The sequence below is a fragment of the Hydra viridissima genome, unplaced genomic scaffold (assembly GCF_058129835.1).
Source record: "Hydra viridissima isolate aposymbiotic clone 2 unplaced genomic scaffold, HvirCarnegie_v1 scaffold_1, whole genome shotgun sequence".
NCBI classification, from domain to species: Eukaryota; Metazoa; Cnidaria; class Hydrozoa; order Anthoathecata; family Hydridae; genus Hydra; species Hydra viridissima.
The window spans coordinates 38,287,323-38,309,883 of NW_028324300.1; the positions used below are offsets into that span (position 1 = coordinate 38,287,323).

At 28.5% G+C, this 22,561-nt stretch overlaps 2 protein-coding genes and 1 pseudogene across 4 annotated transcripts; all 3 read right to left on the reverse strand.

The window, feature by feature from the left end:
- Positions 1–44: 44 nt before the first annotated feature.
- LOC145192285 (uncharacterized) lies at positions 45–4,712 on the reverse strand. Of its 3 annotated transcripts, none has more exons than XM_090100794.1 (8): positions 4,539–4,712; positions 3,895–4,045; positions 3,228–3,404; positions 2,971–3,099; positions 2,671–2,778; positions 2,348–2,482; positions 1,062–1,265; positions 45–638 (listed from the first exon to the last, which is right to left on the reverse strand). In XM_090100794.1, the coding sequence occupies exons 1-8, from the start codon at positions 4,641–4,643 to the stop codon at positions 496–498; spliced, it is 1,152 nt and encodes a 383-aa protein (XP_089956920.1). In that variant the 5' UTR covers positions 4,644–4,712; the 3' UTR covers positions 45–495. The 3 variants fall into 3 exon arrangements, 2 of the variants coding, with proteins under 2 accessions (XP_089956920.1, XP_089956912.1); XM_090100786.1 differs by having other exon boundaries at positions 1,062–1,322; XR_016456509.1 differs by lacking the exon at positions 45–638 and having other exon boundaries at positions 2,348–2,478.
- Positions 4,713–10,447: 5,735 nt separating this feature from the next.
- On the reverse strand, positions 10,448–22,004 carry LOC149894854 (uncharacterized). The gene is made up of 10 exons (XM_090068317.1): positions 21,512–22,004; positions 18,253–19,835; positions 17,906–18,009; positions 17,153–17,206; positions 16,817–16,978; positions 16,374–16,540; positions 15,258–15,383; positions 14,518–14,577; positions 14,179–14,412; positions 10,448–10,653 (listed from the first exon to the last, which is right to left on the reverse strand). Exons 1-10 carry the CDS (start codon positions 21,566–21,568, stop codon positions 10,567–10,569), a joined length of 2,634 nt encoding a protein of 877 aa, XP_089924443.1. The 5' UTR covers positions 21,569–22,004; the 3' UTR covers positions 10,448–10,566.
- LOC149894855 (uncharacterized) lies at positions 12,114–13,308 on the reverse strand (annotated as a pseudogene).
- Positions 22,005–22,561: the final 557 nt, after the last annotated feature.

The window sequence follows — 22,561 nt, forward strand, 5'->3', positions numbered from 1 at the left end:
CAAAACAAACAAACTTTATGAAAATTAAATTTAAGATTAATTGGTTTAAAAAATAATTCTATTAACTTTTATTGGTTTAAAAAATACATTTAAAATTATTCTTACAGAATATAAAATTTCCAAAAAACACTTCACCAAAGTACAAAATCTCAGTCTACCAAAATGATAAAAAAAAACTATATAAGCAAACAGAAACTCCACATAAAATTCACAAGAGACTTTAAAAGAATTCCTTAAAAACCATTTTTAAATTAAAAAAATTAACTGAAATTTGAAGGGGATTTTTTTTCAAAAAGAAAATATAAAAATTTGTTTTTTTAGTTCTAAAATAAATATAAAAGAACATAATAAATAAGTATGTAAAATATAACAAAATCAATACATCTTAACAGGTAAGCAATTAAGATTTTTCTAGAGATAAGCAAGATAATTTGCGAGATAAAAAAAATCTTTTTTTGATTTCTCCTTCTAAACTAATGTTTCATTCTGTGTTTACTAGACATAAAAGTAAGTTGAAGTCTGCATTAAATATACTTTGAGGTTAAGTGGTAAGCGATAGCTGTTTAATGTTTCATAGTGGCAATTTAAAATCTTTCTTACGCTGATCTTTGCTAGCTGTTGCAAAGTGAAAGGTTTTTCTAGAAAATAAAATATGATTAAACTTTCATACTTTATATATTTATGAATGCTTTCAAAACTCAACATTTTTTTACAAAAGTCAAAAAAAGATTTTCTTTTTGACAAATGAGTTTCACAAGGTCATCTTAAAAGGTACCTACCATAGGACATGTATGAGTTTCACAAGGTCATCTTAAAAGGTACCTACCATAGGACATGTATGAGTTTCACAAGGTCATCTTAAAAGGTACCTACCATAGGACATGTATGAGTTTCACAAGGTCATCTTAAAAGGTACCTACCATAGGACATGAATGAGTTTCACAAGGTCATCTTAAAAGGTACCTACCATAGGACATGTATGAGTTTCACAAGGTCATCTTAAAAGGTACCTACCATAGGACATGTATGAGTTTCACAAGGTCATCTTAAAAGGTACCTACCATAGGACATGTATATTACATCCAACACTTTTTGTTGGTGAAACATATTTGCAATAAAGAGAGGTGTCTTGCCATCAGCAGCCATTTTACTTGGCAGAGCACCATATTGTAACAGAATATCTGTAAATATAGCCAACTCCTCATGGCTTAAACGTTCATTATTACTGCGTAAAAGATGATGTAACCCAGTTGCACCAGTCCAATCTGAATAGTTAACAAAGGAACCAGCATCCAGCAACACAATGGCACATGGCAAATGACCTTTAATTTGAAAAGTAACTTATTTTTAAAAAAGCTTTTTCCTTCCTAAAATTGATCACAATTTTTAAAACAAAAAAAATAACTCAATGAATTTTCAGGGTTTATCAACTTAAATATCAATTTATCAAAAATTTATTGATCATCTTTGAGAATATTTATTGATAATCTCTAAGAATACTTATAAACATCTTTAAAACATTTCAAGCTTTAACAATTGTTTAACAAAACTATGAGAAATGAATTTTAAAAATACTTTTCAATCTTCTGCATTTTCTTTCAAAAAAAGCTCCATATGCGTGCAATAGTTATTTTAAATACACATTTACTTATTAACATATTGAACTTTAACTGCTAAAGAAATAGATAACCTAACTTGTGTTTGGTACAAACTGTATTGGCTTAGAAATCAAATTTAGTAATATTTAAAGTAAATTTCTTTGGGTAAAATACCTTAAAATAGAAAAGTTTAATTACTTCACTCAAAACATTTTCCCAGGATGAAGAGACAATATATTACAACTAAATTTTGAAACAAATATACAATTTACAGAGCAGATTTTGCAGAATTTCTAAACTTTAAATAAACATTTTCCAGTGTTTTTTCAAACTATTTTTATCTACTAGAAAATAGATTTGAAACCTTAACCCTGAAATAGACTTATGTAAATTATTTCTTTAATTATGTAAGATAGAGCTTTACAATTAAGCAGTTAGCATGCTGATATAAATTTTAATTTTAATTGTCAAATTTGTTTCCAGCTTAAAGCTTATTTTTCAACATGTAAAATAAATATTTTTTGATGATTTGTTTAGAGAATATTTTTCTGTTTTATTTTATTTTTTTTAAAAAAGAGAGTTTTATCTACTTTTTGTTTTAAAAAACAGTAGTTTTATCAGTTTTATATTGGTCACCTTCACCTTTGTTAACACAATTTTTGAGAATTTTAATTATACCCAACTCTATTTCATTTTAAATATCATGTCAGAGAAGCTAAAAAATTATTTCCAGCCCTGCCTATTTATACCTTGCTTACAAGCTTCCAGAAAAGGTGTATACTCAAGTTCATCTTTAGCATGTGGATTAGCACCATAGATTATTAGCTGACGACAACATTCTTTAAATCCTTTAAAAGCAGCTTCATGCAAAGGAGTTTTTCTGCCTAGTAAAAAGCCTTTGCATTACAATTGCACTAATTAATTTGCATGAACAAATTTACTTAAGCAGAAATTTTTTTAAATTAACAATTCCAAAATCCTACATGAGCAAAAATAGAACAACAACAACAACAAGAAAAATTATATTAAGTATGCCTAATCATAAAATATCTTGTATTTATGGATTAGTTACCTTCATTAACAGCATTTACAGGAAACTTGCTTTTTAACAACAGCATCAAGCATTCAACATGGCCTTCTTTTGCAGCCACATGCAAAGGGGTAACAGACTTAATTGAAGCTGAGATAAGATTTATATAAATTTCTATCAGAGACAATATTAACATGCTACTACCTAAATGTAATAACAAATCTTATGCATTTATTTAAAATTTAAAACCACAAAAGAAACAAAACATAAAAATGTATAAAAACTGCAACTCAATTTCAAAATATACTTTAAAAAACAAAGCAAAAAAAAAAAAAAAGATACTTATTTCATCTTTAAATGTTTGAACAGATTTGTGATTAAGCAAAAGTTGAACTATTTCAGCATCACCACCTTTGACTGCACAATGAATGGGCTGCCATTTATTTGACAAAGCATAATTCAACGGAGCACCTAAAAATGAGTTTAAACATTATAACTTGCCATCGTCCTGTTTATTATATGCAAGTCAACAGCAAAAATAAAACTTTATAAAATTATTACTATAGAATATACTATAAATTTTTGTCAAAGATATATACCAGCATTTAACAGTGCAATTACAATCTCCTTAAACTTTTTTTCAGCAGCCCAGTGTAAACAGCTTCTATTATAATTATCTACAACATCAAGTTTAGCTCCATGTTGAATAAGATAGTTTACAGCTTCAAGATGTCCTGCTGAACAACTAATGTGGAAACAATGCTTGCCTCGAGAATCTAGATAACAAAATATCATTATCTTTTTTTTTAATGCATAATAAAGAATTTATTAGACAAAATATGGAATCAAAAAAAGAGTGTGGAAACCAATTTTGACAGACAACAGTTAACTTACTTCTAACTTTTTAAGATACGACTATCAACTGACTTGTCTGACATGAGGAGTTGGCTATTTTTACATGACTTGTCTATCAACAACCTCCAGAGATGGGCAATTAGAGGTTATTTTTTTAAATGCAGTTTTTGTAGCAAACTGTTTCTAAAACTGAGCATGGAAGCATTTTTATTTTTTACCTATAGCTACTAAAAATTCCCCTCCCTCTTGTTTTCTAGAACTATAACAACTTTTTATGTCTGACTTTTAACTTTAAATAAATTAAATGACTCTAACACAAAAACATAACTTTAAACATAATAATGAAGTTCAAAGCAGCAAAAACTTTAGAAATAAAAATAGAAATAAAAACATTTACTAAGAAACTGGTACCTTTAATATTTACATCTGCGCCTTTCTCAACAAGAAACTTAATAGAGTCTAAAGACTTTCCACGACAAGCATAATGCAAAGCTGTTTCTTTCTTTTTAGGACTCTGTTGATTAACACCAGTCACAGAATTATTGTCCAGCATTTCTTGCATCTGTAAGAATGATAATTCTCTTGGGATATTTCAAAGAAGTATAATAATTCATTTGGGATGCTATAAATTTTATCCAAGAATTATTGTAGAGTGATGTATTTGTTAGTGATTTTGTTTCATGTCTCTTTGTCTATTTGTGTAAGCTATATAGCATTTACATAAAGTTTTTCACATTTTGTATTTAAACTTAAATTTGCAATATTTATAACTTATTTTTTGTTAAACTAGCAATTGTGATTTACAGGAAAAAAAACTAAATAATCAGAAAAAGGCAAGTTGTACAATTATGACTTTAAAAATTAATAATAAGTTATTAATAAATTTTATAATATATTACTATAATAAATTACTAACATATTACTACAAGTTTATTAATTAGAATAACTATTTTTTAAATATCAGTAAGAATAAATTAATTATTACATGCACTTAGCATCACATTGTAGATATTTATGGTTACTAAATTTCATTAAAAGATTTTTAAAATACAAACCTTTGCAAGGTTACCAGCACTTGATGCATCACAAAACAAATATAGTAATCTCTCTTCAGGAGTTTCGAATTGCCGAGGCACAATTTCTGACTCCCAATCATCCATTACTTTTTTTTTTTATAATATAAATATACACTAAATATAAAGGCATTAAAGTTAGTCGAAAATAACTGTTGATAGGTAAGTGAGTACCTAGTAACCTACTTTTAAATATTTTGTTCTTCGGGTGCACAGAGTACAGAAAGGTGAAAAACGGTGAAAATTATGACTGTCAAATATAAACATTATATATTAATACTTGTAATCAACCGAAACTCGGTTCAGTTCCTGTTCCGACCGTAAACTGTAGACGGAACCGAAATTCCGGTTCCGGATTCATTTAAGGCTTCGGTTCCGACCAGATTTTCGGTACAAAATGCTACCGAAAATAAATATTACAAAGCTTTATTTAGCATTATAGCGTTATTATCATTTTAATAAAGATAGTTAAATTTTTTTTTTTAACTAGATGCCAAGCTTGAGAATAACAAAAAAAGAAAAAACTATTATTAGCAAAAACAATTTTCTTTTGTTACCACGTGATTAACAAAGACGAAACTTCAGGGGGAAGTGGTTTTTCATTTTCGGATTTGTGTTTTTTGAAACTAATGTTAGTTATTACAGGATCAATTCTAATCAAGGGGTATTGCTACTGGTTCATCATAGCATTTTTTTGAAATATCTTGGCTGCATGGTCCAAGCTTTGCGGATTTTCTTTATTCGGAGGCTTTTGTGACTCCTCAGACTAAAAACCGATAGGCAGTTCTAATCTCAGATATTTTCATCCCATGTTCTAAGAGCTTATGAACAGTTGTGGAATCACATACCAAAAATACTTTTCTAGTATAAGAGCAGAAGTTTCATAGCAAAACCGACTTAATCTTTCAGAATTCAACTCATAACCGGAGCATACTGGTTTTAGGACCATTTTCAATCAATAGCTCTGTGAAAATTTTTAGAAATATATTTAAATTGATGGATTCAAACAAAACTAAAGATTTCTTTGGAATGAGCTGTTAAAATGAGCTGTTGAATGAACTGTCTCATAAAAATTTTCAATATTAAAATAACATTTGGTTAATGTTATTTTAATATTGACACCATGAAATGCATGGTTGTAAATTGCCTTCTAATAAACAAGTTCTATGTAATTTGTACGCTCACATAGACGCAGAGTAGGGACGCAGGGTACACATAAAGTACAGCTTGTTAACAATCAGTTTATTTGACATGGTTCATCAGGATGCTTTTTATCTGATTGCAAATTAAAAAACTGAGACTTCCTGATATCCCAACATGATGTTCTAACTCAGAATGAAAAGGTTGCTAAAATGACAAAAGTCATTTTTTTTTTAATCATTCTCAATGTGATAAGGATCTTTTTATCTTTTAATGATAGAAGAACGTACAAAATTCAGAGAGGAAGAATACGCTTTCGCACAGAAAGTGCTAATAAATTGAATAAGGATTTTTCTACAAACTATTCTTTTGCCCATTGCGACGGAAAATCTCAACCAGATATGATGCTGGTACGGAAACAGCATCATATCTGGTTGAGATTTTAATCTGTCCAAAAGTTAACACCAAGCGCAAAGAAGGCTTCTTGTTGCAAGTATAAAAACAACACGATTAAGATGTTGTAAATTAAGTAAATACAATTTGTTTTGATACAATTCCAAGCAACCAAAAAAGAATAAGTAAAGCGTGTATTTTATTGGAGTAAAAATTGAACTCGTATGATTAAAGTGTACTTCTAAGAACTAATAAAAATCTCACTGACATCTCAATGATTAAGCGATACGAAAAAGCTATACTATTACAAATGATGAAAATTCACATTATTTTTAAAAATTTTAAAACTGTCACGATCTCTAAATATTAATTAAAGGTGCTAAAAACTGTTTTTTTTTTTTATTGACTACATACATACATACATACATACATACATACATACATACATACATACATACATACATACATACATACATACATACATACATACATACATACATACATACATACATACATACATACATACATCGAACCTTTTTTTTTATGAAACATGGAAATAAAGTTGCATTTTGTTGTCTCTATTAATGATATCTAAAAGAAATTTAATAAAAATTTGATTTGTCAACTTTAACTTGAATTTTACTGTCAGATCAAAATGATGCTATCTTACAACAGACGTATAATTGCAGGATAAAAGCATTTGGATTTAGATTTTTTTGATGATTCATGTTAATAATATTACATTAATAGTATACAGAACTTTGCAAAAGTTTAGAGCACCCTACGAAATATAAGACAAAAAGCTGTTAGGGTTGTTCGTTGACTTCCAATTAACATGATCCTACACTTTATTATAAGATATATACTTGTCTATATACTTTATTATAAGATATATACTTGTATATATACTTTATTATAAGATATATACTTGTATATATACTTTATTATAAGATATATACTTGTATATATACTTGTATATATACTTTATTATAAGATATATACTTGTATATATACTTTATTATAAGATATATACTTGTATATATTACGTTTAAATTACGTTGTTTGTTTTTTTGTTTTAATTTAGTCAGTTAAAATAAAAATGGCTACTGTTAAAACACGAAGTGAAACAAAACATGGTATGCTTGGACAACCTGGACCATTTCAAACAAATCAATTGCCAACTTCTTTTCAAAGCTAATGACTGTTTATGAAAAAATAACAATTGACTATTTATACAAAAAAAAAAAAAAGTGTTACTAAAAGAGCAACAGTCATAGCTAATGAAATTAAAGCACTGTACAACAAACCAAGTATTTCTACCATTGCAGTCAGCAGCTCAGTTATTTGGATAAAGAGACTAATTAACAAAGTACATGAGCTTGGTAAATACTGTGATGGCAAAATGTCCTCTGCAACATTTAATTCAAGTTTTCAGATGTTAGACCAACTATTCGATATTTGTCTGTGTAAGTGTCTTGATAATGGTGTTTGAGAAAGGTTAGCTTGTTCATGTCCACTGCCAGAAAAAGTTCCAACACTTGAATGGGAGTTCTCGATAGATTAAAAAACGGTACGGAAGGAAAAGTAGACAAAGAAGAAACAATTAAGCTGCAGAAAAGAGGAAGTAAAGCATGCAATTTACCGATTACAGATAAGAAAATGAAGTTTGATAAAGAAATTAATCCAAATGAAACTTATTGCAGTGATAATGAACAGTCAAAGTCAGATGAAGGATTTTTGCCAATTGAGATGTCAGATGATAAAGTGATGTCAAGTTATGAAGTGATGTCAAGTGATAATGAGATGTCAAGTGATGAAGAGATCAAGGTTTACAACACTAAAAAATATCCTGAGTTGTGTAAGGCCATGGATAGGTGTAAAATCAGCAACAAGGATGCTTTCCTAATAGAAAATGCCGTACTAAAAGATTTAGATCTTACAGCACCAGAGAATGCTATTGATCCAGCAAAACCTCGTCGTCAGAGAAATATATGGAGGAAAAAGTACTTTGCATTGGTCCAAAAAGTACTTTGCATTGGATTTGATGGGAAGCAGATATCACTTCTGTTTAAACAAGTGGCATCCAACGAAATTTCAAAGAAGAACATTATGTGATAGTGTCATTTCCGCAAAACAAATATGTCAATCATGTCATGCCACAAAGTAGTAAAGCTGTTGATATTGCACAAGAGATATTATTGAGCATCAACAACATCAAATCATCAGACACTTTAGCAGCTTGGTTTGTTTGCGATGGTTCTGTGAATAACACAGGTCAACACAATGGAGTAATCAGAAAATTAGAAGAAGGTCTTGGGAAAACATTGCAATGGTTGGTCTGCTTGTTACATGCAAATGAACTACCTTTTAGAAAATATTTCTCCGTTCTGGATGGTGGACGTTCAACAGGTTTAGCTACTTCAAAAGTTAAAATAGACATTGCAGGTTTTGATCCAAAAAATTTAGATAGTGTGAACTTTAAACATATACCTGGTAAAGTTGAGGGTGTAAGTGTTGATGTTAAAAAAGATTTAAGCTCTGATCAGATATACCTTCTAAAAGCTTGCTTAACTGTTCAGCAGGGATACACTGCTTGTGACCAAATATTGTTCCTCCAGACTGCTATGCCAGGAAATCTAAACCATTCAAGGTGGCAAACAAAGGCCAATCGTATTTTACGTTTGTATGTCTAAGGAAAATCCTTCAAAACCATTGCATAGAATTGCAAAATTTATCGTAAATGTTTATGCGCCATCGTGGTTCAACATAAAGCGTCATTCTTCCTGCCTTGACGGAGCAAGAAATTTCTTCTATCTTATGAAGCAGTGCTATAAACTAGGGAAAGAAGACTGGAAAGTTCTTGAACCAGTGTTGCAAAATAACTGTTGTTTTGCTCATCCTGAGAACATTCTTCTTGGAGGAGTTGAAAATGTATCAATTCGTCAGTTTTTGTATGACAAAATAATTGACGCACGAGCTACATCACAAAGTAGCAAGGTACGTGTCTTTGATAAATCAAGCATCAAGCTTGATCCGGAAGCTTCATCATTCATAAAGATGATCAACTGGTCTGTTGCTATCGCAACACCACCACCGCTTTTATCAACTGTTTCTAATGATGATCTTGAACATTTCCAATTCCACGTTGATGCCTTGAGTGGTATTCCATGCCATTATATGGCAGTTGAAAGTACTGTTAAAGACATCTCAGCAACAACTTTGAAAGTTTTCGAACACAAATCAGGACATGGAATGATTTTGCAGTGTCACAAATCTCGAGCAGAATTACCGAAAATTGACTCTAAATCTGACTTCTTGAGCCAAAACAAATAGCAAATAACTGAAACAATTTGCTGTTATGTGTTGCCTACTACACTCTGACTATTTCTCCTTCAAAAACTGCTTTCATTTTTAAATTTAATGTAACAAGATGTCGAGTAATGGAATATGGCATTAAACCACGTGTATTTACATTATACGATTATACAGTAATTCTAATTCCCAAAATTGCGGATCCAAGACACGCTTCCATTTTATTTCAAAAGGAGTTTTTTTCATAAGTAGACTGTAATGCAACATTTTAGTAATGTTTCACAGCCCCAACTTAACATTAACATCATAATCATCCACCCTAATATATATATATACATATATATGTATATATATATTAGGTATGTATTTATATATGTATGTGTATGTAGGTATGTATGAGTGTGTGTGTATGTATACATATGTATATATGTATACATACATACATACATACATACATACATACATACATACATACATACATACATACATACATACATACATACATACATACACACACAAACATCAAAAAGAGAAAATCGTGCTTTTTCTGATCAATTTCAAAACAGAAACTAAGAAATCTTCTTTAGAAGTTTTTTTGGGTTTTCTGACAGCAACTACTTCTAAATACATCTTATCATAAATGTAGGAAAATCTTTTAAAAATGTATTTTTGAAATTTTGACAATAACCCTTTTTCTATGACCGGTATCAGAGAAAAAGGATTATTGTCTTTGGAAAAAAAGTTGAACGACAACGGCTTGATGCAAAGGCAAATAACCCTGTTATAAACGAATTTATTCACTAGTTTTCAAAAATTTAAAACGCGAAGCATTTGATTGAAACGAACAGGAAATCAAAAATAAACAATATTCTAAAATTTACCTAAAAAACTGCAAAAAAGAAAAATGACATTGAAATATATTTATGAAATAAAAACTAGCCATTAAATTGTAGTTTTGATTACCGTTAGAGACGTTTATGTTTTAGCTGAAAATCTCCTTTCAAATAAAAATCTATGGATTGCTTTTGTTTCAAGAAACTTCTGTATTTGTTACTCATAAGTTGTTTTTTTTTCTATAAAAATTTAAAAACATGTATCATTTTAATTTTACATTTAAATAAATATGATAATAAACGACACTCAACACGGAGAACGAGAAGCACTGTTACGTGGGAGACAATGCAGCAGTTTTATGTAATCGCTCTCCTCCGTGGAAGTATTCAGAATATATATCGGGATAACTTTTTTCAAACTAGAAAAGAACAAAAAGCAAAGAAGTTTATAAACTTGAACAAATAAACGTCTTTTTTCAGATGGCAATAAATCTTCAACTATTCAAGATTGATTTTCTATAAAACTTTCAACTGAAATTAAATATTTCTCCTGTACATTTTAAACGTTTTTCACAGAACAGAAATTTTGCTCATCTGAACCAGGGCTTCTTCTAGATGCCTTTTTTGAAGTTTGCCACAAAATATAAATAAATATATACAGTGGTGGAAAAAATGATAAATACACTATCTAAACATTTAGAAAAATGCTTTTTATTCACAGCAATTGATGTTAACTGATATTAATTTTTATGTTTTTATAAACTTTATTGTTAAAAACTATATTTTTAAAAAAATTATGAATTGATTTTCAATTTTTCTCATGTTACCAACAATTTTGTTTAAAGTAGGCGGAAATTTACTGGAAAAAATAATAAATACAGTAATGATTAATCTTTTTGTTTTCTTTAATTTTCAACTGTTATTACTTTTTAAATATGTGTTTGACTCCGGTTATTATTAATAACTCGTAGGAAGAGGATTTGGAGGGGGTAATAACCTCTTCCCCCATATTTATTTAAGAAGAGGGTCAGTTCCCTTTCCCTTCCCCTTCAAATTGCCAAACCTGGCTGTTTTAGTCACTCCCCCTCAAACTGATATGACCTTCCTACGCTACTGAATAATGATAAATTATATTACTATAATAATAACAAATTAGGGAGAAGATAAATTAAATTTTTCGTGAAGATAAAAAAGATCCATTTATCTCCAGCAACACCATTTAAAAAAACTTAGAGTTAAATGTAACAGCACAAATAATTAGAGGACGTTTAGTTGAAGCTAATTTGTTTTTCAAGATCACCTAGAAGTGTGCCTTTATTGAAAAAACGACATATAAAAGCTAGAAAAGTGTTATGTCATAAATATTCTGCATGGACAAATAAGAAATGGAGCACAGTTTTGTGGACAGATGAATCTAAATTTAACATCTTTGGATCAGATGGTAAGCAGTTTGTCCGCAGGCCACCAAATAAAGAGCTTGATCCACATTACACTAAAAAAAAACACTTAAATTTGGTGGTGGAAGCATTATGGTGTGGGGATGTTTCTCGTCATCTGGTATTGGTCCTATCTATTTAATAACAGACACTATGACAGCTGATGTTTATACTAATATCCTTGAAGAAATAATGCTTCCTTATGCTGAGGATAACCTGCCGTTGCTCTGGATATTTCAACAAGATAATGATCCAAAACATACACAAAGAGATGGTTCCAAAATAATGGTAAAAGACAATTGGATTGACCAGTACAATCACCAGATTTAAATCCAATAGAAAATTTATGGAAAATTGTAAAGGATAAGGCTGCAAAACAAAAGCCTCGGAACAAAAGGGATCTGTGGGAAGCTGTGAGAACATCATGGTACGCTATTCCACTATCAACATGCCGTAAATTGGTCAACAGCATGCCCAGAAGACTAATCAAAGTTAAAAAAAATGAAGGACATGCAACAAAATATTAGGCAATTTTGGTAAATATTATGTTATGTGTTTGATAAACCTTTTTCAGAAAAAAAGAAAAGTTTGTTTTTGTTCCTAATTGTTTTTAATTACTTTTGTTAAATATTTGTTTTATAAACATTGAATTTTTTTGATTTTTTCAAATATACGATCAAATTAACCATTTCTGTATTTATTATTTTTTCCAGTAAATTTCCGCCTACTTTAAACAAAATTGTTGGTAACATGAGAAAAATTGAAAAACAATTCATAATTTTTTTTATAGTTTTTAACAATAAAGTTTATAAAAACATAAAAATTAATATCAGTTAACATCGATTGCTGTGAATAAAAAGCATTTTTCTAAATGATAGTGTATTTATTATTTTTTCCACCACTGTATATACAGATGGATCATGGCCTTCTGTAATAACAGGCCTTGACATTGTGCAAGAGGCTGCAAAAACTGCTTCAAATAAAGCAGATTTTGTTTTTATTCACATTAATCTCTTTGTAGTTAAAGATGAAATGTTACAAGTGGTACCATTGTGGTAAGCAAATGAAAAATCATCAAAAATAACAAAAAAAAATAAAGGAACACCAAGTTTGAAAATTTTTGACTGTATGTGTAAACTTTTTTCATTAATGAACAAAGGTTGAATGTCATTGAATACAAGTGTATCATCTTTTAGAAAGACATTTAACTCATCTGGTAAAACATTTCGAAATCCGCTTGCTGCCGTGATTTTTCGTACTTTGTTTGGTGGTGTTGGTAAACAACTTGGTGATATATTTTTAAAAATAGATGATAAGTTTATTATTGCTTTCCATATTTGGTTACAAAAGGTGCATCATCTAGCCAATGTAGTTGACATACTGCTGTGTAGTCAGAGAAAATAAAATCTGCTCTTGGGATGATATCACCCCATCTTTTCCTCTTCTCTGAATCCTTTGGTAATTTATGAATCAAGATTTTGATTTCAGTTAAGTGATAGTTCGACTTGTAGAGCAGCACACAACATTTTAAAGGCATTTTTAAAACTGGTAAAGTAACATATCATTAATTCGACAATATTAATACAACTTTATTATCTGTTAGTTATCACAGTATCCAGTTAGCTGTTACATCCTAAAGTTGCATTATATAACTTATCAACCAATAGGATTTCATAAATTGCTAAAAAAGAAGCAATTGCAGATCTTCACTTAAAATAAGTTATAAACCGGCCTACAGCCAAACAACTTTATTGCGCGATGTTAAGGCCTGTTATTATAGAATGCCATGGGATGTACTAAATCTTTTATCCTGTAATTTTTTTTTGTTTCGTATTAAAAACTGTATAACTAAAATTTTTATTTTGAAAACAACAAATTTTAAGAAATTCTGACATTTTTAGAATTACTCCTTTTTCTACAACTTTTATGACAAATCTTACATTTTTTTGCCATGAACTAGTTTTAAGATTGCTTAACTGTATTTTAATAACTTTTAGTTATTTGTAATACATATTTTCAACTTATTTTTGAATTTTTCAGCAGAAAAAGGGAAATTTTGAAGCATACAGATGGCTTTCTTTTTTGTCATGTAACATCTTAATGACATGTTATTTTAAATATTGAATATTTGTAAAATCAATATGTTAGTAAATAAGAGGCTAAGCTTGAGAGAGAGATTTTCTAATTGTTTTAAATTGTTTAATTGTTTTAAAGTATTTGAGCCAAAAATAGAAATTTCTAACCTGGGAGTATAATGGAGAACAGCCCAGGGGTGAAAGGGTTAAACAATTAACAATATAAAGAATTATGCTAAAGTTTCTATAAATTCATCTTCGTTAAATCACTGTATCTGAGGAAGAAAATTGCTTGCTTATTAAAATTTGATAATTGAAAATGCCACAGTTTTCTAGCCTGTTGTCAGACCTGGATCCAGAACCTCAGGTTTAGTTCTTCATAAAAAAACTCTCAGATTACAACTGTTCAAAATATTTAACTCAAAATTTTTACCTGTTTTAACCACTTTGTTTTGTCTTTTTCTGTTATGCTTTTGTCATTTATTGTTGATAGAAAAAGTTCATGCACAGCTTTTCTTGATAATTCGGCAGCTTCTTTCTCATATTGCTGCATAGAGATGCGGAGACAGTAAGAAGGAGTCCTTTGCAAAGACCGAGAACCATGAAGTTTAGAGTGTTTTCGGTTGTTAGCTGTTTTTGAAACTGAAGGCAAAAAACTTTCACATTTCTAAAAATTAATTTTAAGACTCTTAGAGAATTAGAAAAATTAACAACAATAAAAAAATGCTTTGATTCAAATCTATCCAGATTAGCAAAAAAATAAAATACAAACCTTTGTACCAAGTGTTACAGCTATTTTGTGATCAACCTGAACACGGAGCCCAGTAGGTAACTTGATGGAGAAAAAAAATATTTGTTAAAATATTTTTCATATATTGAAAATTCAAATTTGAAACCCATATATTACTTTGCAAACATAACATTTTCTCATATACTTTTGCAATTTGTAAATAGTAAACTGAAACTAATAAGTCAATTTTATGCTAATTTATGCATAAAAGTAGAGAAAAACAACTTCTGATAGACAGTAAAATTGTGAACCAACTTTTATGATCAAAAGTTTACATGAGTTAAACAACAATTTGTAAATAGGAAACTGAAACTAATAAGTCAATTTTATGCTAATTTATGCATAAAAGTAGAGAAATAGTATGATAGACAGTAAAAATTGTGAACCAACTTTTATGATCAAAAGTTTACATGAGTTAAACAACAATTTGTAAATAGGAAACTGAAATTAATAAGTCAACTTTATGCTAATTTATGCATAAAAGTAAACAACAATTTTTTATCCCTTGGGATGTTGTTTTTCTATATTCTGATATCGTGTTGCTTGGTACAGAATGTGTTAATGCAGATTGATGATTTTAAATATGGAGATTTAAAAACATCTAAATATTTTGAAATTGGATTTGACAAAAATTAAACATATGAAATGAAAAATACAAAATATAAAAAGATTTATGTTTTTGAGAAAAAAAAAGGTAATAAATTGTGTTTGAGCAGACTTACCATAAATATTTCTTCGTAGTGCTCTATTAGAAAGGTTGTTATTCTTATTCCGACAACATCTTCATATATCTTGTTCATAGAGGATTTCTCTTTACGAGCAATTAAACGATAGAAAGAATGCAGAATCTAAAGTTAAAAGCAAATGGTTTTTAACCTCATTTTTGTCTCATTTTAAGTGCAAGTTTTTGGATCAAAATATGGTTCAGCTTTTTGACTTTTCGGACCACCAAATTATATACTTTTAATGACGTTTTTTTTTTAATATAAAACATATGTTCATATCTCACACTGTTATAGATTAGTGGTCATGGTAGTGTATCTCTGTCATTTGTTATACAATTACATTTCATTATGAAACCTCGACATAAGAGGACTTAAAAAAAAAAAAAACTCTTTTATTTAAGAATTAAAATTTTTATGTTTAAAAAGAATATCAAAAACAAGCACTTCAAACTTTAAAATAAAAAATATTTTAAAAGAATGTATTTAGTGAAATGTTTACGATGAATTGAAAATTCTAGAATAAACCACTTGTTTTATTAAGGTAGAAAACAAGCCCAGCCTGTTTCCAGACTAGACTGAGTACAATTAAACTCTCACCCTGTCTAATTGTTAAGTATCTTGCAATAATTGTAAGAATTGTTTTTAAAAAAAAAAAGAACCACGAAATAAAACTAACAACTAACTAATTTCAGATAAACAGTTCCATTAAAGAGCTTTAAACTTCAACTTTTGTTTCCAGGATAGAGTAATTAAGTTAAATTTGAGTGCCATATTATATTCAAAATCTGTTATTTTTGAGTTTTCGCATAATAAAATATAAATTTTACTGTTTTCTGTATAAACTTAAGTATAGCGCTTTCAACATAAAATATTTTATATTAACATAATAAAATATGCTAAAACACAAGCACTCTTTGTAAATTTCTTTTAATACTCAATCCTTAAAAATAACCAGAGCACTTTTTTCTGACATAAAGGTGGATTTTATTTTACTTTTTTTCATTTTATTAAAAATCAACAGGTAAAGTTATTTCAATTTAAATGCAAATATCTAAACTTAAAGTTGCATCTATTTTCTTGTTATGTATCTAATATAAATGAAATAAAATTTACCAAATCTTTATTGGGAATATCAGCGCTAAGTTTCAAAGTATCATTTTCAATTATTTTCTTCATGAAATTCACAACTAAATGCAATTGGCAGCGGTTCCAGTTGGGTAGCAACAATAATGTATGCTGCAAGACTTTAGTAACAGTCTTTGGATCTTCATGCAACATGACTAAGATTTATTACAAATATTTTATTAAATAATTTGATCTTTGTTTCCTCTCTTAAATAAGTACAAACTTTAAAATTTTCTTTTACAAACATAAAATAATAGTTAAATTAATTAACCAAATACTCATGAAGCAACAACATAGTTTTATCAAAAATAATACAAGTAAATAAAAAAAAAAACAACTTAATACTATATAGATAATGTAATGATAAATAAATAAAGATAGATAAAAATGCAGTTCTGTCAAACTACTTTTGTAACTTAAAGTATGATTACCTTCGCACTCCTGTAGCAATCCAAAGAAATGATAAGGAAAAAGTGGTTCTGTCAAATTTTTTTCATAATGCTCTTTTATTGTTCGAAAAACATCTCTCTCCAACTTCTCATGTTTTACAAAACCATTTTGAGTGTCTTTTAATTTTTGATATGATTGCGGCCCTAGAACAAATAGTCACAGGACACCTATTATGCAAAGAAACATTTCAAATAGCTTGATTAGTAAAATTTTACATATAAAAAAAAAGAAAAAAAAAAAAAATTCTCTCTACTTTCACTTAAATGCTGTTCTAACAATTTTATAAAATCTCTTACAAAAAATTTAATAAAACTTACAGTTCATAAGACAACTCATTGCTGATTGCAACCATGTTGGAACATCTTTGGACTCTACAAGAGACAAAAAGACAACAGGTTTTTTCATATACATAATATTTAAAGTATTTATAGTATTATAAATCAGAGAACCATAAGCACTTCCTTAAACTGATTGAATTCAGATTGTGCTCTCTTTGATTCGTATTTTAAAAAAAATGCTTAAAATGCTCAATGAATAATGCAGAGACCACAACTTGTAAGTAATTAATCCTCTAGAAAAGTTTTCCATTATCTTACAAATCTTACTGACAGAATCTAAATACCAAATCAGCAAATCAATTTTGAGTAACTGCTTTGTTGTTCATCAAATGAAAAAACACACTTTTGAATCTTTAAAAAAAACTCTTTTTAAAAATCTTAATAAAAAGGCAGATTTTTAACTAAAAATTTTGATTTTTTACAAAATGTTTCTTCCCAGATTAAATATTTTAAATTAAAATTTTAAATTAAATATTTTAAGTATTATATATTTAGTGAGGGCTTGTCTTCTTATATATGAGAAAATGAAATTTTTTAATTACAAATGAAATTGCTTGAATTTTATTTTTGAAGTGTTTTTAACCATTTTACTTAAAAATAGCAAAATTTTATCAAGTTTTTGAAATTTGCAGTAAACTCTTACTTAAAAATTTTTTTTTTTTTAACTTTGATGTACCAAACATCTAATAATACCTTTTACAAAAAAAAAAAAAAAAAATTATGTATATATACCATTGTCATTTTTTAGTTCAACATTTTGCATAATTATATGGCCAGATACCAAATCTTCATCTAGGTAACCTGTGAGTTTTTCCACATGAAGCAACTTTCTTAGGCTATCATGAAAAGTTATTTTTATTTTTAAAGAAGCAAAAACATTCTAAAAATAATACAAACAAAATAATTTGTAATACACTTAACATAATTTAATAAATAATATATATATATATATATATATATATATATATATATATATATATATATATATATATATATATATATATATATATAAAGTTTACAAAAAAGACTATGTAATATATACTCTTTAACAAATTTATATTAATTTTTAACAAACTTACCTCAGCAAAACAACAGATTTCCAAGTTCTTTCCATGTCTAAAGGTGTTACAGCCTCAGTTTCATGAACTTCAATTTTTTCATCACCTTTCTTTAAGCCAACTTCATTTAAACTCCATGTACTTGGTGCTTTATGAAGTAGATGCTTTGAAGATTTTAATACCTTTTTTTTATTTAAGATTTGATTTGAATAGTTAATCACTGATTCACATCGCTTTCTTTTTAACGGAGAAACTAATTGCAAACAGCTTTCAGGACTTTTTTCAGTTTGCTGCACAGTCAAATTAATTTTCTTTAAATCATTTTGTGACATGCTTCTGCGAACTGTTCTTTGTGATTTTTGGTTTAACTTTTTGGGAGATATTGAAGCAAGCATCGGAGAATTAGTTTTTCTTGAAAAGTTTGAAGAGCCATTGCTTGAAACATTAATAGTACTAATGCTGGGTTTCCGCATCTTTTCTTTAATGCTTATCTCTTTTTTTGTTGAAGATTTATTACTAACAAGCTTTTCATTTTGGTTTTGACTTTTTAAACTAACCTTTGTTAATTTAGAAACTTCTGGATGCTTTGTTTGAGGGTTGGTTTCCAATGGCTTGTAACCGGGGAGATTCTTTATAACACTTGTATTGTCTATTGAATTAATAGAAGATGGTTCTTCACCAAGCAATGTAACAACTTTATTTGGAATATTTTTAAACAAGGATCTTTCTCGCTTTGTTCTGATTTGTGAAACATTGTTCTTTGTGATAGCTTTATCAATTTTGATTTTTTTTGAAGGTGAACATGCAGCATCTAACGGCTCTTGTAAATCAGGGTTACTACTCAACTGAGAAAAATCAGATCTCAGTGATGAAGTACTCATTAACAATTCTTTTGTATTTAGCCTCTTACTTGTGTATGATTTTTTAGTTTCAACTTCTTTAGCTTCAACCAAGGTTTCTTCTTCTTTTTTAAATAAAAGCGGAACTTTTTTATTTTTTTTACTGAATCTCAGTGAGTTACTCCTCATGAAATTACTTTGGCTGATACTTGAATTAAATATGTCAAAAGATTCTTCGTCAGATGCATCAAACAAAATCGTTGACATATCACTGTATGTTTTTATACTATTAACATCACCTAATGGTTTTCGTACTGTTGCAGTGATCTTTTTATTTTGTTTATAAAGCTCACTGCCTTTATTATTATCTGATGAGTTTAAATTCTCACATGATAATGACTGAGAATTTTTCCGGCCAAAGTATTTTAACACATTAGTAATTGAATTTTGATTTGTAACATTTTCTTTATCAGTTTTTGCTGAATCATTTGAGTCAACAAAGTGGTATAAAAAGTTTGTGTCCTGGAACCGCTTGTAGTTTTTACCAAGTACACTTTCAAAGATATTGTTTTCAAGAAACTTTTGTAGGAGTGAAAATGCTTGCTCTCGAGTTACATGCGAATCAAATGCAGGACTATTCTGAAGATATGCATGCATCCAATCAAGAGCTTCAACACCAGAAAAACATTGGTCATAAGTCTTCAAGCGCCAGCGTTTCTTCTTTAGTTCCATACCTTCCTTAAAACTGCTGAGCAATTGATTCCACTGTAACATAAAGTGAAAATGCTACTACTGCTAAGGCTGCAAATACTACTTTAAATCAAAATATTATTATTATTATTAAGATCATAGCTGCAGTTGTGTATATCATGTATGTGTATATATGCAGTGTGTGTATCAATTTTGACTGAATATGGTTAATTTGATAATATGCTTATATAAAATTAGCCTAAGAAAATTATTACACAAAAATTATTCATATACTGTTTTTTAACTATTGGGAAATTCCAATAAAATATTTAACCTCTAAACCAAACGGGTTCTAAAGATATGAGTATCTTTACTTTGCCTTGAATCAGTTTTTTGCAACAAAATTCTTCCACTTTTAATAATTATTTTGCACCTGGTTGTTGTTCAATATGCAATATAGAACTAAATGTTGTACCTTTTTACAGATCTTTGGGCAAATCAAACTACTTAAAACTAATTTAAAAAAAAAAACAAAAAAACAGAAACTTTTGAATTTAAAACTCATTATAAAATTTATAAATAGACAGAGTTTATTTAGAAAAATGGTAATAAACCCTTCTTTTTTTTTTTTAATAGTTTTTTTATAAGTCTTCTCAAATAGTTTAGATAGCCTCATTAAAAATATTTTGAGAAACTTTTTTACTAAAAAAAGAAAATCTCTTTTTATTCCATAATAGTGTAAACTTAGAATTAAGGTAAAAAAATTATATATTGAGTTAATGCATATTTATTGCAACTTTTTTTCTCTTTGAAAAAATTGGTATTTTGTACACCTTTTTAAAAATAATTTTCTATTTATTGTAGTTATTAAAAATGCATGTTAAAAACCATACTTATATTCAACATATTATGTTGTACCACTTTGAGGACGATAAGAAGAGGGCAGAGTCTGTTTGCAATCTCAACAATACTTTTAGTAAGAGTACAATCAGCAAAAGCTAAATTGACAAATGGTTCAAGAGGTTCAAAATGTGCAGCACAAGCCTTGCAGTGAAAAAGAAAGAGGATGACCATTGGATTTTGAGTATCAGGGCCTTGAAAGAAAGAAGATTATACCTGAAATGCTAGCCGTTAGTAATATCAACCAATCCATAATTATTTGTTGTCTCAAAAAGCTTGGAAAGATGTTGAAATTGGCTGCATGGGTTTATATATACTCTCTGATAACAGCAAAGCTGAATGTCTCTGCATTTTTACCAACTTGCTGCAACAAAATAAGCAAACACCATTTCTAAAGAATCTTGTTGCAGGTGATGAACCATGCATACTCTTCAAAAATGTGAAAAGAAAGAAAGTTTAAATGCTGCCAGGTGTTTCTACAAATGGAATACCAAAAAATACCTACTGTAAGAAAACTATGTGTTATGTGTAATTGGAAAGAAGCAGAACCATCCACTAAGAAATCATCTAAAACAGCATCTGTTATTAATGATGAGCATCAACAGTGGTGGATTACGGACAAAAATGGCAAGCAGCACTTCAACATTAACAGTGACACCTATCTGGGTCAGCTTGAACACCTTAACACTGCAGTTGGCACAAACTGACCACGAAAAGAACTGACCACGAAAGAATCTTTTACATAATATTGTCTTCCACCATAATAATACCCACCCTTATTATATTTAGTATTCTTATGAACTTTTTTTAAAAACTACACAAAAATCTAATAAACTATGCCAAATACTTACTAATTTTGTGGCTTTGTAAGGTGATGCAGGCTTTTTACCAACCACGTTTTGTGCCATTGTAAGATTTGATGCAAATCTATATGCATATAGCTAGTGCTTTGTTGAATTTAAATATAAAAATCTGTAATAGATAGTGGGATACTCTATTCCAATTTTTTTTATTTATGGGATAACTGCAATACTGTATAATTTGATATGCAATGTTAAAGAATTCATTAACGTTGTTTTTATATTCACTAAACGTTTCGAAATCACATCAACCAATGTTAATACAAATAAACAAGGTTAAGAGCACGAAACGCAACAAACGATTGTTATTTTTAAAACTGAATACAAAGTTGTATATCTAAAAGCTAAAATAACAACATATCGATTGACTTAAGATTGGTTGTAAAAACTTAGTGAAGTTTAGCAACAATAGCTTTAAATATAAAAATAACATTTTTTAGGTAAGTTTTTAGCGCCTTATTTTTAAAATTCGATTACTAGCGGAAGAAGTGTTACGCAAGGTTGGGTTGATTACAGGAACAATTCTCTATTAAAATCCGATGACACGTCTAAAACAGCTAAAATGTTTGGATTTATCTTACAGTACCTGATAAAATTATTAGACGCAAGCATTTAAAAAAAAGGCTTTAGTTAAATATCTTTTAGCTTAGGAAAATATAAGTTAGGCATGATTTGCTAGAAAATATCAATACGATATTTCAAGCGTTCCATTAAAAGATTTAAAAACAGATTGGAAAAAGGAGTCTCACAACACATAGGCAGGAGAAATACAAACAAATCTAATTCACTTTACTTTTTTTTCTCTTTTTTTTTAATTTTTTTTTTTTTTTTTTTTTACCAAAATGCTTACTTATTGCTTAGCTGTTAAATCTTCAATAAGACTAGTGCACAATATTATGTTTATATATATATATATATATATATATATATATATATATATATATATATATATATATATATATATATATATATATATATGTATATGTATATGTATATGTATATATATATATATATATATATATATATATATATACATATATA